The sequence below is a fragment of the Macaca fascicularis genome, chromosome 2 (genome assembly GCF_037993035.2).
Source record: "Macaca fascicularis isolate 582-1 chromosome 2, T2T-MFA8v1.1".
Classification (NCBI taxonomy): domain Eukaryota; kingdom Metazoa; phylum Chordata; class Mammalia; order Primates; family Cercopithecidae; genus Macaca; species Macaca fascicularis.
In genome coordinates, this window is record NC_088376.1 from 200,131,531 (window position 1) to 200,150,631 (window position 19,101).

The 19,101-nt window shown below is 37.2% G+C and overlaps 1 protein-coding gene across 8 annotated transcripts in view; it reads left to right on the forward strand.

Annotated features, from left to right (window-relative positions):
- Positions 1-19,101, forward strand: part of ROBO1 (roundabout guidance receptor 1) — a 1,154,304-nt gene that overhangs the window by 1,127,232 nt on the left and 7,971 nt on the right. For all 8 annotated transcript variants that reach the window (XM_005548415.4, XM_065539306.1, XM_065539308.1 and 5 more), the window contains 3 exons: positions 5,687-6,093; positions 8,913-9,065; positions 17,007-17,315. In XM_005548415.4, coding sequence (XP_005548472.3) covers positions 5,687-6,093; positions 8,913-9,065; positions 17,007-17,315 — 869 coding nt within the window. The remainder of the gene's footprint in view (positions 1-5,686; positions 6,094-8,912; positions 9,066-17,006; positions 17,316-19,101) is intronic.

Genomic DNA, 19,101 nt, shown 5'->3' on the forward strand with positions numbered 1-19,101 from the left:
TCTTAATATTGGCCATTTTAATTGTATATGCCTTTTTGATACTATATACAATGTTGTGATTTCCATCTTAAGTATTTGAATGAAGTCTCCTCTTGATCCCTTGATCTATTCTAATGCCTGCCCCATCAGTAGATGACTTCTGATTCTTATCATCCTGCCATTTCCCTAATGGTACACTCATAGATATAGATAGCTATTTCTCTACAAATCTCTTTCTGGAGCTTCAGACCCATATATCCAACTACTTGTTCCTGTAGATTTTTACTGCCTAAATATCATTCTGAGTGATACCCATGTCTCCAGCCATAAATGCACTTTCCGAGTTACGACAGCCATTTTCTCTCACCTGCATTACAGTAATGTTCTGCTAAGTGGTCTTGTTGCTTCAGCCGTGCCCCTCCTTCAGTCTAATTCCTTGCTGCAGACTATGCAGAGGCATTTTCCTAAATTGCAACACTGAGCAAGTCTCTCCATTGCTTAAGATCTCTCAATGGCTTCCCATTTTTCTTAAGATAAAGGCAAGGTTCCTTAATGTAGCAATCAAAGCCCTTTGTGATCTGACCCCTGTGTGCCCTACCATCCTTACCCATTGCCGCTCCCCGCACAATATCTGTGATGTCTTCACTCTAAGTTTCTTCTAGTTCCCGGAATAAGCACAATTCTCACTCACCTCAATATCTTTGGACATGCTCTCCCATCTTCCTGGAACACCATTTTCTCCTCTCCTTTTGGAGCGAACACCTATGTATCCTTTAGATCCAAGATTAAATGGCAGATCCTCCTCAGTAAATCTTTCCCTGATGTCCCAACTTTGGGATAGGAGCCATATTTATGTGTTCCCACAACACTCTGTATATCCTCTGTCATTGCATATTTAATTATTTGTCTCCTCCACTAGACTAAAGTCCCTTTAGACATGGATATCTGTTTCATGTAGCTGAATTCCTAACATAGTGCTCAAGTTCCTGTTTCTATTGCTGTCTAACAAACCACTCCAAAATGTAGTGACCTAAAGTAATCTAATCATTTTATTCACAATCCCATGACTCAGGAATTCTGAAAGGATTCAGCTGGACAATTCATCTCCAATCCATATGGCCTTGGCTGCTTGGCTGGGGGTGGAAGATCTACTTCCAAGTTAGTTTCTTCACTCATATGTCTGATGTCTCAGTGCTCCTTGACCTCTGTCTCTTTCCACGTGGAGTCTTATCCTCACCATATAGTATGGACTTCTCATAACATGGGGTCTCAGGGTAATGGCACCCCTTTCTTGGCAGCTGGCATCCAAAAAGACAGGAAGGGGAAGTTGCCAGGCCAGTTAACAACTACATTTAGAACTGGTGCATAGCCTTGCTTCTGCCACATTGTATTAAAGCAATCACAGAGTCCATCCAGATTCAAGAGTGTTGAACTCATCTACCTCTCTTGGTTGGAGAGTGGCAAGTTCTCATTTCAGAGTAGCATTTGGAAGGGGAGATATTGCTGTGGACATTTTGCAGAATACAGTCTACCGTGGCCAGATACATAGCTTACATTAAGTATGTTTACCTTAAAATTGGATCCTTACCTGTCATAAAGCATAAAGCATGTTACCTAAGCTCTGTTTGCCTGTGATCTTTTTGGTATAATTCTAGCAGTCTTTAGCATGGTAGGCGCACAGTAAATGTTTAAAGAATAAATACATTGATTACATTTATATTTATTGATTAGGGGTGCAGATAGTGTGATACATTAATAAAATTACTGAACTTAAAGCATTGTAACTCTGCAAGTCTAATTATAGAAACATTAAAGACCTGCATTATCATGAATATTTCAACTTTGGCATTATAGTGAACTTCTAGGGTATTCCATTTTTGTCTAAAACTGGGTAAACTAGGTGATCAACATAATAGGAATTTGTCTTCTCTTTTTTTCAAACAATTGCTTGGAAAATCATATAATTAAACTTATTCACATATATTGTTTTAAAAAGTGATTGATATACTTAACTTTATCGCAGTATAGTAAAAGCCTCTAGAAAAGTGAAAATTATGTTCATGTATAGAATAGATTTACTTGTTTTATTAATACAGATAAATTGAGGTAATAGTTACTGTACAAGAAATTGAAGCTACACCAGTGTTAAAACAAAATCTTGAAGGTATGCATTTTTCTCCAGGTCTTTTGCTGTGTGGTGAATGGTATAAACACCTACTTTGATAAATTAATGACATCATTCCGCTTTTCTCTTGAACATGTTTATGAAGGCATCATTCTTGCAGGAGACTAGAGTGTTACGATACACAGTCATATACTTATACATTATTTCAGAAGACATTGAAACCCCTCGGGGAGAAATCTAGAGGGTTGAGGTTCATTTGCGACAAGTCCCACTTGAGTGCAGCATTTTGAAATGGCTTTTTGTTTTCCAATAGAATGTATGACATATTTCAACTGTACATGTTTATCACACATTCCCTGGGCTTGCCTTATTTACAGATGGTTTAAATAAATTTTTCTGTCTTTCTTCAACATTTGTAAGGGGTGGTTGTAGTTAAAAGCCAGCCCTTGTTTTACATGAAGATGTTTTTGCTCTACAGAATGTGAATTATCCAAACACAACAATGCTGGCATCCTTTCATAGTGAAGTCGGCCATTCTGCATCTTTCTTTATTGATGGTCAAAATAGTCCCCTTTGTGCTAAAAAGTCTTACATGTCTTTAAAAAGGAAGAAGTTTCTTGTGGTATTTTGGGTTTGTATGCTGACAAAGACTGTAAATTAACTTTTAAGTGTGGTATTTTATTGCATTCCAAATTAAACAATGGTTTTCCTCCTATGTGTATAACACTCCATATTGAAACAATTATCCATTTTAATCTCTTAAATAACTTCAGCTTTGGCACATTTTTCATATTTCTCCTAGTGCCACACACAGACACTTTAAAAACCACCCAGAAATGAAAAACAATGCATTATATTAAAGAATGCTGTGTGTATATGTAACAGATATATACACATAATAATATATAATTACACATATGTGTGTGTATATGCATACTTTTTCAATGTAATATATTAGCTTTTATTTCTTGGTTTTTTAATACATCTGTGTATGGCACATATCTCTCCTAGCTTATGTGTATACACACACACACATATATATAATACATTTACACTTATATATGTATGTGGAAGGTCATGCCCTTGGAAATAAAATTTTATTTTAAATTCTACATTTGATACATGTGATCTGTGGCAACTTTGGTAAGACCCTTAATCCCTCTGAATTTTAATATCCTACCCTGTAAAATGATCATTTGAAAAGTAACTCAAAAAGTTACTGAATTAAATGAGTAAATCTTGTAAAATATGCTTAGCTACAAAGTAAGTGCTCATTAAATGAGTTAATTGCGGTATTTTCAATAATCATTTATTTTTAATGTTTTCCATTTGTATTGAACAGATTTGTCAAAGTGTCTCAATTCATTGGGATAGAAAGCAGAAAACATTTTTCTTCAAAAAATTCCCATGCCACCCTAAAAACTGTGCCATATCAAAGTTATTTTTCCCTCTCTATGGTAGAGATCTTGGAGCAGGTCCTGCATGGTTTTAACTTTATTTAGATCTTGACCAGATCCTATAGGGCTTTGTTTTGTTTGCTTGCTGTTAAAATCTAGTTCTGTTAATTTAATTTAATGTAATTAATGTTTTTGTTTTTTGAGACAGAGTCTCACTCTGTCACTCAGGCTAGAGTGCAATGGCGTGATCTTGGCTCACTGCAACCTCTGCCTCCGGGTTCAAGTGATTCTCCTGCCTCAGCCTCCCGAGTAGCTGGGATTACAGGCGTGCATCACCACCATGCCCGACTAATTTTTATATTTTTAGTGGAGACGGGGTTTCACCATGTTGGCCAGGCTGATCTCAAACTCCTGACCTCAGATGATCCACCCACCTCGGCCTCTCAAAGTGCTGGGATTACAGGCATGAGACACCATGCCCAGTCAGTTCTGTTAATTTTAAAACCTCAGTTGTGCATTCCCAGACATCCTTTGCCAAATGTCCCTTTCTGTGGCTGTGGTGGCATGGAGAAAGTGAGCGTGTGTGCTTTTAAATACCTCCTTCCACCTGCCTCTGCCAGGTGCAAATTCCTCGGGCTAAGACGGGGAAGATGGAATGAGAAAAGGGCAAACTAGATGTAGATGAGGATCTGGTCTTCTCCTTGGTTAGCCCTGAAGACTCTTCTTATCTCCTCTTACTCTATGCGTATCTTAAGGGTGCTAAAGGAGAGGTGCTGACATGCACTTACCCCACTGATGAAGGCCTCAATCCTGGGCACCATCTCTAGGCATTTGCAGTTCTTCAGTGATTTATCCATATCTTCAGGTAAACTACCAGTTGATGGCATTCATGCTGTATCTCTCCCAGCCTCCCAAGCTGTGGCGGTCGCCAGCTGACCCTAGACCCCAATCTCAGCCCCTCTCCAGCACTGGTGCTCAGTTTGGCAGCTTGTGTAGAATCTATCCTCTTTCCTTCTCAGGAGTGCAAAATTTGATGAGGTGTTTTAATGACCTTTCCATCTGAAAGTCCTCCATTATGCCATCTCTTTAACCTTGCTTAGAGAGTGTTAGGACTGTTGAGCAAGTCACTGACCAAGCAATCCTCCAAGTAGAAATCACCGTGTCTTCCTTTTGTGAAGGCACTCTTTTAATTTAAGAGTTATTCTCTCAGCATTCTTCTCCCAGGGGGATGACTTCTTTCCATGAATCTTGCTTTCCACTAAAGTCAAAATGCTCTGTACCTTCTCAGTCATCTATTCCCTGTGGATCATAGCACTAATGTGTTAGTGGAAGGATGGCTTTTAGCTGTTGTTATTCTTCATGTCTGCAGAGTTGGTTGAAACCAATTAATTGGTAACTGTTTACCTATATTGTGGGAGAGTACTTCATTTTGTCCTCAACTCTGGTTCTTAAACTAATTCCAGGACTTAAGAAAAAATACCTTTAAATATTTTTTTAAAAAGATAGGATAACAATAAATGCAATAGGGTTAAAAATAGTTAATAATCTTTAATGAAACTCATAGCGAATAAATCAGAGAAAAATTACTCTTGGCTCCCGTAGCTTTTTTTAAATAGAATGAAATCTAAAGGAAATTATGTCATATCCGAATGTGTACTTCTTTAAATCTTATGAAATTTTACTCCTTATAATGAAGATGAATGACTTCATTCGCTTGAAAAAGTAGGAGAGGTGATAAAAAAGAAAAAAAAAGGAAAGAAACAGATGTTTCTGGAGCACACTGTTTCAGGATGAATGTCAGTTGTCTTCAGTAATGATAAACTATGGGTAATGTTTGAAATGCTTTAGGACAGATACATATATGTATGTTTTCAAAACAAGTATTACTTTTCCTTTTTTAACTAAACGTAATCCAAATGATAAAACATACCAAGGCTTAGTGATAACTGACTATATTTCTATCAAACTTGAATCAGAATGTAACCCAGTGGAGCCCCTGGTTGTGAAGAGCAACTCAATATAAAATCAAACTTAAATATCCCGTGATTTTCCGTTGTTTTTCTGAACATATGAGCTCAAAGGAAGGAAAGATCAAATCCGCATACTTGTGAATTTCTTGGGTAATTTGCCCTTTCGTGTCTTAAATACCAAGCTGAGCCAGACCTATTTCTTCACCTTCACACAGACGGCAGCCTGTGAGTCCTCCTCCACCCCCACGGCCGATTTCCCCTCCACACACCTATGGCTACATTTCAGGACCCCTGGTCTCAGATATGGATACGGATGCACCGGAAGAGGAAGAAGACGAAGCCGACATGGAAGTAGCCAAGATGCAGACCAGAAGGCTTTTGTTACGTGGGCTTGAGCAGACACCTGCCTCCAGCGTGGGGGACCTGGAGAGCTCTGTCACGGGGTCCATGATCAACGGCTGGGGCTCGGCCTCCGAGGAGGACAACATTTCCAGTGGGCGCTCCAGTGTTAGTTCTTCGGACGGCTCCTTTTTCACCGACGCTGACTTTGCCCAGGCAGTTGCAGCAGCAGCAGAGTATGCTGGTCTGAAGGTGGCCCGGCGGCAGGTGCAGGACGCTGCTGGTGAGTCCTAACGCTTTTCACCAAGCTGGGAAAGAAAACTCAGTGCATGTATGTGTGTTGCTGATTCTCTCCTGGGATCTTATGTCCTATTTGAAAACCAACTATTCGTGCAGTCTGGTTTCTTTTTTAGTTTCCTAAGGAAATGACAGTCCAAGAATATGACTTAGTTGGATTATTCCCTTTTCCTTGACAAGGCTTTATAAATTATCTTCTGTTTAATTTTTTGTTTAATAAATCTTACATAATATGAGTGATAGGAAGCCACCTCATTTTTAGGATAGCCATAGCAAATATATATATATTACACAAATTGATATAATTTCTTTATACAGTCAATTAAATGAAGTTTTTTTTTTTTTTAATGTATACCCTAATTTTTTTGTGTAGAACGTCACCAAAATCCAATTTATTGGGAGAGTTCTCTTACTTAAATAAAAATTCGGTAGGGGAAATAGATAAATATCCAAGTGGAACACTTTGACCTTTGGAAAATGGGCTTTTTATCCTTAATCTCCGTTCTCTTCATGTCCTCTTAAATTAATTGGGAAGATATGAAGGTATATGTAATGTGCATACATTTTCAAGCATAAACGTTCCATACTTACAGTAAACATTTTAAATATAATAATTGGGACAGCAAACTAATCCAAGTGCTTTTCATATTTTTCCTTTCATTGCTAGTAACCCATTTGTAATTACCATTTATTCATCTTTACGTTACAATTTATTTTTAATTATCTCCTTCTCTTCCCAATCCTGTTTAGAAAGTAAATAGTTCAAGAAAGAAAGGAATTTAAATGTAAGACGTTTTTATCACATGATTTTCATTTCTGTAGAATTCATATATACATTCCCATACATATTTTTGTGTGTTTGTATTTTTGATAGCCAAGAAAATCTAAATAATAGATTAAAAATGATCAGCAAGAAAGAGAGACATTTCGGAGAAGGAAAAGACCATCACAACAAATCGGTTACTGGTGTTTTACCATTTTATTTTTCTTAGTTTAATAACTACCACATTGGTAGTTTTCCATGGTCTTTTCAGATAGTGGATTGGCCGTTATTTTTTATCAGGGTAGAATAGATTCAGAGAAAATGTAAATCACGTTGTAAAGTCATCTCTATATTTTATTTATCAAGAATGTGTTACAGGAAAAATATCTCTCAACTTATTATTGTAGAATATATATTTATTTTGGCCAGGCCTATATTTTATATCATTCAATCAAATATTGTTTTTTATTCCTCTAGTAGCTGCTGAATGTAATAAACTATGCAAACCTAATTATCTTTCTTAATAAATAACATCTAACTTTACATATAGCTTTTATTTCCTCCTTATTTTTTAATCTTCTGTAAAAAATGGTGAAATTAAGCATCTCAAACCACTGCTTTGAGAATACATGAGAAAATATCTCAGTTTATTAAATGGACAAAACATGGAAATAGCATGGAAAATTCATCTGTAAATGACCTTATAGCTCAGGGTCTGTGAGCAGTGGATGGCCTTACACAGTAGAATGAATAATGGCTTCAGTCTCAGCCCTAATTCTCTGTTTTCAGGGATATGTAACTTTAATTGTAATAGTCTCCATCACAGCTAGACAGAGTTTGATTTAATATTTTATTGTATTGTAATTTAGTGGCACTTCTGGTTTTCCTTGAGCTCATAATTTTAATGTACGAAACATGCATTGGCCTCTGCTTATTGCTGTGTTCTTTTCAGGGAGTGTTGGTGCTTGTCATGTGACTTGAAGTTAATGTGAATGAATATCCAATCACATTACTTCTCACTTGGCTGCATTAATGTCTATCATTTAATATGCTTCAGTTATCATCTTTAAATGTGTTGATTTCACTATATGTAGCTTCTGTTTATAGCCAAAAGACATGTTGTCTAGGTCCATTTGAAGTTACTTGTGGTACGATAGAAAGTTCTGGATTGGTGACTGGAATTTCTAGAAACCAAAACAGTGAAAGTCAAATATAGGACCAATAGATCTCCATGGTCATGATGGATTAAATATGTTGTAGCTGTTGTAATACAGCATCTATTTAAGACACCAGAGAATGTGGGAGTTTTGAAATACGCCATGTCTAATTAGTAAATTCAATTCCCACTGGTACCTGGGATTATTGTTTCTCCAAAACCAAACATCTACGTCTTCTACCACCAAAAAAAAAAAAGAAGTCTTGGAGGGATCACCTTGAGTATCCAGAACTTGCAAGTATTTAGAGATAGAAAAGGGATGTAAGTAATTTTTGGCAGACCTGAATATGTGAGCTAGATCAATTTCAGACCACCTGCAGAGAACACACGAGTCTGTCTTCAAAGCATACTATAAATATATGTGTAATTAAAATACGAATGCCATTAGTACTGTTCATTTTTCTTAGATCATGAATTTCTTAAGAACTTTAGCTCTTCTTTTGAAAAAGCAACAAACATTGGCTATATTATGCAAAAATTTAATTGCTATTTTTGGTTTAAGTATAACGTTTTAGTGAAGCTAATTGCAAAAATAATTGGAATACTTTCCTTTAACAAATATGTATCATGAACTTTATAGAATAACAGCACTGTGGTTTAAAACAAATGAAATAAGCAGAAAATGCTTTTAGGGTATTTTCTCCAGTAAATAGCAGAGTGACAGCAAGCCTATTATTTGCTAGAAGAGTTTGTTTAAGCTTTTTTTGTTGCTTTTCAGAAAAATTAGGGCTGTTTATAGTTTTAATGTTTTCTTTTTGTTGTTCCTGTTGTAATTAAAATTCACTGATGAGTTTGGCTTGGATTTTTTTTTTTTTTTTCTCCTTAGGCCGTCGACATTTTCATGCGTCTCAGTGCCCTAGGCCCACAAGTCCTGTGTCTACAGACAGCAACATGAGTGCTGCTATAATGCAGAAAACCAGACCAGCCAAGAAACCAAAACACCAGCCAGGACATCTGCGCAGAGAAGCCTACACAGATGGTGAGTCCATTGACACGGATGAAAACATCTATGAATCTCGCCTATTCACCCTGCCTCTCTAGGGCTAGAAAATGCGTTCGCTGACATTAGAAATTACATTAAAAATTTATTAACAATCAGCTTCATATTACTTATAGAAGCAGTCTACTTACATATTTTGTCTAGCATTTCCTTGCAGTTTTCTAATAAGCTTGTTATTTAAAAAACAAAACCATTTGTAGATCCTTAATGTTTCTGAAAGTTATTTTATAGTTTCAAACAAATGGACATCACTATAGTTGAAGTTGGTAGTTGAAGTAATGTCATAGGTTTAACCTTTGTCAGATTTAGTGATAAATCCTCCAGAGTGTCCTCATTTTTTTATTTTACAATTTTTGCATTCAAGTAGAAGACAATAAATGTATTTGAATCTTAATTCTCACAATAGTGGTGTTACAAACAGTTATTTGGGGCGCCAAAAGATAAATCATCTTTCTTCATGCCTTCACATAACAGTATCCACTCTCACTGAAGAGGTAACGTTCACATTCTCGAGGGAGCACAGGACGAAAATGCAAACAGTGTGATTTTGTCTAGAGAAAGCCTTTAATGAAAGTGCCTCAGGTGGCCCAGCATTTATTAAACCACCACCTTCTCATTTTATAAGACAACCCCACGGGCTTTGTTGGAAATTCATGTAAGATAAATTCTCTCAGACTCACTGCTCTTGTCAAGTTTGCTAAATTTGCTAAAGGGGTGGAGGAAGGAACTATGTTACAAGCATAGTTCCCCCACCTCCTGGTCCTCTGCAACAAAATCTGATTAGGACTTTCATTACCAGTCAGCAATTTTTCAAAAAGGGCATCGTTTGCCATTATCATATGAAAGCCTAATATTATAGATCCTTATCCAAGGTTGCAAGGAAGGTTTTCTGAGGTACTTCTCCCTATGATTCCTACCACTTGACAGAAGAATTTAATACAAAGCTCACAGCATGATGAGCACAAGTAATTTTGCAATGAGTGGCTGTCCATGCCATTATCTGTACTTTATTCTGAGTATTTTCTCTCACTAGCATCTCTCTGATATTAGACTACATTAAATACTGGCGTGACACAGCGCACCTGGGCCTCCTGGCTTCTGCCCAGGACTCTTTTGTTAGTGAAACTGAGCTGTCAGAATATTATCTGATTTTGAAGGGTTATTACAGTGGCTTTTTGCATGTTTGCCTCTGTGAAGGGACAAACACTAGGTATAAATCCCCCAGCTCTACCGGCAATTTTACATTTATGGGACCACTATAATGGCATTTTTCACGTTTTATGGCTGTTTTATCAAATTTTATTATCTAGAAGAGAGTGCTCCTCACTGAAAAACTGACCAAACAGCAAGCCTCGATGTAAACACATCTAAATTGAATACATAAGGGAGAAAATCTGGCCTAAAGCCTTGTGTAGATCTTTCTACCACTTATTTATACTTGTTCAAAGGGGACTCTGGCATTGAGCGATGCTTTTTGAAAATGTTTTAAATAATGTAAGCATGCCAAGTTAACGAATATTGTATCACAGTTATAAATTACACTATGCTTGAAAATTGTCTGTATTTATTATCCCACGTGCTGTAGTACTTATTTCAGTGTTAATAATTAAATATAATTCTAACTAATCCCTGAATAATAACTATTAAATTGAATGATGATGCCTCCAAGTTATTTTTTAAATTAATTTCAGAAATACCAAAGACGTATATTGAAATATTTGTAAAACCAAAAGTGAATCTGAAATGTTTATTTGGATTTCTAATTGCTCATTTCACAAAAGTGATTATGCAAAATTATCATAGTGCATACTGCAATATAAAAGCCAATAATTATTTTCTCTGAGTCACAAAAATAGATAAAATGGAGAAATGACTAAAGCTAGTACAGCATTCACTTTCTTTCAGTATTTTGATAACTATCCTTCAAGTTATGTTTACTATACTAACAAGTCTTGAATTTTACGCTGTACGCTTACTGTTGGGTTAAAAAAAAAAAAGACACAAAATAACAATGCTGTGTCTTATTATATACATATCCCATCATGCATATTGGTTAATTGAAGTCATATAATGCAGATACTTGTTAATGCACTAAATAAGAGAAATGTACACACTCTGGATGGCAGTGGTTATGACACAGAGACAAAAGCCACTTTTTCAGAAATTATTTTCCCAAATTACTACACTGCATTTTTGGAAAAATATTCATAGACCAATTCATGAAGAAGCTTAATGGCAGACACAATCGGTACAATTTATTAAAAAAGAGAAGGGAGAGGAAGGAAAAATTTAAAGAGCTACCCATTGTTAAAATGTGAATCGAACATATTAGTAAGACATGAAGGATTTTGTGGGGTTTTTTTTCTTTTTAGTGAGCTAAATGTATGGATTATGATGGATGAGTTTGATTATTGTCAATACATTTAGGTGAACTATTGTTCAGAATATGGTTTATCAGTATTGATTTTGTAGCATCTTTACTTTGTTAATTTTGTTCAGATTATGACATTCCTTCGTAGGGTCTTTAAAAACTGTATAAAGAAGGATGAAGAGTGGCCATGTCTGAACTGATGAAGAGTAATCTGTGATGATCGTTCTCAGTTAATCCTTGTATTAGTTTGCTAGGGCCGCCATAGCAAAGTACCGCAGACTAGGTAGCTTAAAAAACAGAAATTTATTTCTTCACACTTCTGGAAGCCAGAAATGTAAGCCCAAGGTGTCAGCAGGAGTGGTTCCTTCTGAGGCCTCTCTCCTTGGCTGGGAGATGGCCGTCGTCTCCCTGTGTCTTCATCTGATCTTTCTCCGGTGTGTGTGTCCTAATCTCCTTTAATGATACCAGTTATAACGGATTAGGACCTACCCTACTGACCTCGTTTTACCTTCATTACCTCTTTAAAGACTCCAAATACAGTCACATTCTGAGGTACTAGGGGTTAGGACTTCACGATTTGAATTTTAAGGGGGTACAACTCAGCCTATAACAGTGCACCAGCCCCTAACACCTGACATTGTGGCCAAAACTTGCTCTGTGGTCAAACCCCAGGCCTCGTAAGCGCTCGGAGAACTCAGTGCAAAGGAGAGTATTGCATGCTACAGTCACGCTGACAGGCAGTATCTAATGATTTATTTATTTCATATTTGCCTCTTACAAGTTTAACCCAGATAAAGGGTAGGATTAGGATACATGAATATTTATTAGCCAGAGTCTTAATAAGTAAAAGCCAGGAATAAGTGCATTTCTAGGACCTTCTAATAGATTCTTTCCACCCCCTCTCTTCAACCTTTCTAATGCATTTACATAGTTGATTTAAAAATGAAATCTACATTATTTCCCCATTCCTACTTTTCATAAATTATAAATTCACCACCCTCTTTGGAATAATGTTATTTTGACTTGATTTATCATTAATTACAAGGTCTGAGGACTTGAAGCAGTTAAGTAAATAGAGTGCTAGATCTCTATAGAAAGTTAATGTTGGCAGACTTGTCTGAATGCACATGTTCTTCTATGTTACTTTACATGCATTATACTGTTATTTGGAAAGTCTTGTAGAAAGAATGAGTGTTTATATGATTACATAAAGTCTACACACACATACAAAACAAGTCCACAATCCCATTTGTGAAATCCAATTTGTACTACTCATGGTACAAATTGGGTGAAAGCACTATATATCACTATGTGGAATATAGAATTGTTTGTACCATAATAATCCCTGGCCTCGTAAGCAGGGATATCCCTGCTTGGTGATATTTTATAATACCTAAGAAAGAATTTATTTGGCAATCTGTTCATATAAGAAATCAAACCTGTCAACATTTCCCTCTCTAATTGCCATTAGATACAGTGCCAAATATATATAGGAAGTTAGAATTCTTTAAATTGTCATCAGGTTCTCTTCTCTTTTTAACTTGTGTTATAAATAACACCTATCTAGAACATCTAGTGACAGATTTTGTCTCATGAGTCATGTATTCCCAAGACTTTGTGCGATGTTAAGATAGTGGTAGTCATCAGCTTTGATATCTTAAAGGCCCAGACATTTTATGATTTGATGAAAGTGGCAGTCATCGGCTTCCTGATAGTCTGCGTTTGCAATCCAATTTAAGTTTATAGCAAGCAGATAGTGCAGAAATAGTCGCTCACTCTCTCTTTTTCGTGGTGTGTTCTGAATTAGACCTTTTTCCCCTTATTGCCACTCCCAGGCTCAGTCTGAATTTAAAATCATTCTGCCTTGGGTCCCTTGGCTTTAGGCTACTTGATACAGCCTGTTTTCTAACTCTCTCTTTTTGGTTATCTTTAATAATAAGTAGAATCGAGGGAAGGGACATCATAGTACTAATTTTTATGTATTATTTTTTGAAAAATCTGTTAAAGTAGTAGACAAAGGAGGAGAAACATACACTTGTGACAGTGTCAATCTACGTTGCAAGACAAAAAACTTGATTTTGTAGACTCAGAGGGAAAATTAGTGCTGTTGGCTATAATTGGCTACCATTTTGGCTAAAATGTTGAGGCTACTTATATGATACTCGAACATGGTAAGCCGTGAAAGCCACTAACAAAGGAATGCAAGTAAAAGTTCGATCACTTTTTATAATCATTCCTAAGTAAAATGGCTGGTAGGTACTCAGATGGCAACTCAGACTTTCTGTTTTCAAAACTCATACAATGAATTCTAACACCTCAGCTTTAGCATGCAAGGTCAAAAGAAAATAAGTTTCAAAAAATGTGTATTTATGGAACAAAAAAGTTTCTTTTTTTTAATATGTAATTATGAGAAATACTAGGTTAAAACTGATGTTTCTTAGGGCCATTAATTTGCTGTTATACTAAGAATCTTCAAAACACAATTTTAATATTTAACAGTTTCTCATGCTGGTACATGTAAAGGATAGTCAATGGCCCAATGTCAATAATAATAAAATATCTGGAAACAACCAGAATATTTCTCTAATATTGGCTAAAAAATAATGATGTAGTAGTAGAATATAACATTACGCAAACTTTTCCAAAAAAGAGTAAAGCCCTATGTACACATATGGAAATCTGAATAACTACCTGGTTAGGCAAAAAAAGTGCAATCCATTCATGTTGGTAAAGAAGGAAGGCTGTCTGTGTGTGTGTGTGGTCCTTTTTATCTGGTCACCACATGTGAATGGGAAGACAGGTACTCTGTGTCATCCCGGGTGTGGCCATTTTCTATAGTCCTTGATGTGAACGGTGCTCCCTGCAGTTATGAGACTAGACAGCCCTGCTTTATAAATAACTTCAGGAATGATCTATAGAAAACCTTTCAAACCCATTACCTCTGCATAGTGAATCCTGGGGATTAGAAGTGGAGGTGGGGAGGTACGGAGGTTGTTCTTTCAATTTTAAATTCCTACTGAATTTTTTACCATGTAAATTTGTATTTTTTAATTTCAACTCTTAAGGGTAATTTTATAACACTACGCATGTAATAGATGTTTTATGAATGTGTTTTAGTTTATTCTAGACATTACTCTACAAACGTGAAAACGTTACCATTTCTAAAGACATTACTTAAAAACATAGCTATGCTGATAATTCCAAAATCTCTGTATTTCTGGTTTTGATCTCTCCTGAAATTCAGATTTTATTTACAAATACCTGTTGTACCTTTCTATGTTGATACTCCAAAAGTTCCTCCTATTCACGTTTTTAAAACTGAACTTACACTCTTCCTTCACAAACATCTCCCTTTTTGCTGCATTCTGTACCTTCAGTGATGTTCTTTTCATTCACCGAGACAACTATGACAAAAATCCTAAAAGTCATCTTAGATTCTTCCTCCCCCCACCCCTGTACTGTATTTCGTTGATCCTGAAATAATATTGATTTTTCTCCCTTAATCTCAAACACGTCTTTTCCTCTCCATCTGAGCAGCCACCAATAACATTTTATCACCTATCATTAATTACGTGAGTTATAATAATCTCTTGACCAGGTGCGGTGGCTCGGGCCTGTAATCCCAGCACTTTGGGAGGCTGAGGCAGGCGGATCACGAGGTCAGGAGTTCGAGACCATCCTGGCCAACCTGGTGAAACCCTGTCTCTACTAAAATACAAAAATAAGCTGGGTGTGATGGCACGTACCTGTAATCCCAGCTACTCGGGAGGCTGAGACACAAGAGTTGCTAGAACCCAGGAGGCAGAGGTTGCAATGAGTCAAGATCACACCACTGCACTCCAGCCTGGGCGACACAGCAAGACTCTGTCTCAAAAATAAAAATAAAAAATAAAATAATAATAACAATAATCTCTTGACCTCCTGAATTGAAGCTTTTCTTGTTAATACATTCCCCATACTACAGCCAGAATAACCAAAACTTAGTATCTACTCGTATTCTTCCACTAAATTACCAAATAATATTAGGATACATATTTCCTTTCTCCCCCGAGTGTATATAGGAATGATTTTTAAAGATAGCACTGGTTAAAAATTTTCTTTCTAGATATCAAATTTTATGCCTACTTTCATTCTTAAGTATATCTATGATATACAAAATTGAATCATAGGCTGGGTGTGGTGGCTCGTGGCTATAATCCCAGCACTTTAGGAGATCAAAGTGGGTGGATGGCTTGAGCACAGGAGACCAGCTTGGGCAACATAGTGAAACCCTGTCACTACAAAAACTACAAAAGTTAATCATTTGTGGTGGCATGTGCCTGTGGTCCCAGTTACCCAGGAGGCTGAGGTGTGAAGATCACTTGATGGGAGACAGAGGCTGCAGTGAGCCGAGATCACACCACTGCACTCCAGCCTAGGCAACAAAGTAAGACTTTGTCTCAAAAAAAAGGAAGAAATTAAATTATATAAGTTACATTATATGTAATATGTATTACTTAATATGTAACTGCAACTAGAAATAACTGTGTGTGTGTGTGTGTGCGTGTGTGTGTGTGTGTGTATGTGTAGATCAAATTAACCTATATTTATACCAGTGATTATCTGGTTTAAAACCTCTGGATATATAAAATGGTGAGATTCCATCAATGAATAGTATACTATAAACATGCAATTGAATATAGTAATATAAAGAACACTAAACCATTGATGAGTCCTGGTTCCGATTATATCTAGCTTTGAGATTGCAGGGTGGCTTACAGTCTACAAGTTTGAGCTTCCTTCTCTACAAAATGAGAAGAGATTTAGGCTAGATTAGAGATGGCAAATAGATCTCAACTCAAGTACCAACCTCAATCAATTTGAAGTGATTGCCTGAAGGAGCAAAGGCATGCACCTGGTACTAGCAGTGTTCTACTGAAATCAATTAGGAAGCTCTCCCACACTTGGGAGAAAGTTACAGTACACATACCCGCTGTTAGCTCTCCCAGGAGCAGACGTCATTGAGTCCCAACTTGGTCATTCAGGAGTTCTGTGCTAGATAACAAGAGTACATTAAAATTGTTGGTCTTGGCCAGGTGCAGTGGCTCGCACCTGTAGTTCCAGCGCTTTAGGAAGCCAGGGTGGGCAGATCACTTGAGTCCAAGAGTGAGAGACCAGCCTGGGCAACGTGGCAAAACCCCATCTCTACAAAAATCACAAAAATTAGCCAGGTGTGTGGTGCATACCTAGAGTCCTAGCTACTCAGGAGGCTGAGATGGGAGGACTGCTTGCACCCAGGAGGTCGAGGCTGCAGCGAGCTGAGACTGCGCAACTGCACTGTAGCCTGAATGACAGAGCAAGACCCTGTCTCTAAATAAATAAATAAATAAATAAACAAACATAAATAAAAAATAAAATTTGGGGTCTTTTTCCTTGGTTACCTTCAAGTATTCTAGTTCATTTAAGATATAGTATCTCATAGGTGAATGTGACTCCAATGATAATCCAAGTGTGTGATGGTTTCATAAGTAGCAGACTTTTACAGCAGTATTTTTAATGTTTCTTTTTAGATCTTCCACCGCCACCTGTGCCACCACCTGCTATAAAGTCACCGACTGTCCAGTCCAAGACACAGCTGGAAGTACGACCTGTAGTGGTGCCAAAACTCCCTTCTATAGATGCAAGAACAGAAAGATCATCAGACAGAAAAGGAAGCAGTTACAAAGGGAGAGAAGTATTGGATGGAAGACCAGTTGTTGACGTGCGAACAAACCCAGGTGATCCCAGAGAAGCACAGGAGCAGCAAAATGACGGGAAAGGACGTGGAAACAAGGGAGCAAAACGCGACCTTCTGCCAGCAAAGACTCATCTCGTCCAAGGTACTTGTCCAGTCAAGCAGCAAATAAATGTAGACTGAGTGTGTTTGCAAGACATACAGTTAGGCTCTATATGGCCTTATGAAAAGTGTAAGACTAAGAAATTTGCTTTCCAATGGAGGACATAGGCATGTACTCGAATAATTTTAATTTAATACAGTTCACTCCAGTATATGACTTTATACAGGGCCTTCCTGGAGAGGAGCCAACTGAGTTACATTTTAAAGGAAAGCATGATTTAAACAGGTTTAAGAGGGAGAAGGGATAGCGGGGACAAGAAATAGGTGGAGAAAAGAACATGAATGTATGAAAATGAATGTTTGGTGAACAATGGTTTCCAGTTTGGCTGGAGAATTGAATGTTTGGGGCCAGAGACCATCTCTACAAAAAAATACAACAATTAGCTGGACATGGCGGCACTTACCTGTAGTCCTAGCTACTCAGGAGGCTGAGGTGGGAGGATGCACCTGGAAGGTCAAGACTGTGGTCGGCTGAGATCGCACAACTGCTCTGTAGCCTGGGTGAAAAATAAAACTAGAAAGGTGGTTAGGCCCAGTTGCAAAGGCCAGGGATACTATTCTGAGGGGTTGAGATTTATGACAAGGGCAGTTGTGAGCCAACAAGGAGATTTGAGTGAGAAATGACCTAATCAGATATGTGTTTTAGAAAAATAACTGGCAGAACTCTGTAGTGGAGGAAGAGACTGGAAACTGGTAGGTGAGGGTGTCAGAAACATTACAGTAACACTCTTAAGTATAAAATATGAAAGCACTGAATTAAAACAGCTCAGAAGAACAGGAAGGATCAGCCTGTACAGGCACTTCAGAGAGAGGCCCAGGAGGACTTGGTGGCTAATTGAATGTTGAAAGGTGAGTTGAGATAATAGAGTAAACAAAAGAAGTATTCGTAGGTTGAGTAGGTGGCCCTGAATGACCAGTGGAACACAATCGTATTAACCAATGTAAAAAAAATAAAATAAAGAACAGGGAACATGTGAAACTTCATGGGGAAAATTATTGCAGTTTTGAATGGATTAAAATGCTGACAAGAACACAGATAGTAAAAATCACAATAAAAATTTAGAGAACTAGGTTTAAAGATGAGGAGAAAGATTGAGAGGACAGAGTAGATTTTAGAACCCACAACACAGAGGTGATAATTATGTGAATAACACAGTCTGAATTTCAGCAGAGATAATGCCGGTAACTATTTATCAGTCAGCTGTCCAGGAGAAAACAAAAGCAGACCCTAATTTGTAGCCATTTGCTTGCTTCTGTTGTGTGAATACTCTCAGAATTGCCAATTTCAAGTCACTGAATACGGAGGTAGGAAGAGATGAATATAATCAGGTATTGTGAAATATTGAGCCTGCTCCAACACACCACTAGACAAGGATGATCATATTAGAGACTAGGTAGATAATCAACATCCTATTAAGGAAACAGATTGTCCGACCCAGACATTTAATAATCAAGGTATCCAAGCTATCGAAAATGGTGTCCTATAAAGAATGAAGTGGGAAATTTTCAGACAGGAAAGTATATAAAATACCACAGTGGTGAAAGTTGAATGTAAACCCAAGCGAGTGTAAAAGGGATCTTGCAATATGTTGGTTGCGGGTCAGAATAAAAGCCACACTGTATGGGGTTGGAAAGTGAATGGAAATTTTGGAAGGGAGGTGATCAGCACACGTAAGCTCTTTTTGAAAGTTTGGGATGAGGAGGAAATCTTGGGATAGGGTTTGGCAGAAAGGCCAAATTACTGGAAATGTTTTAGGATAGTGCATTTG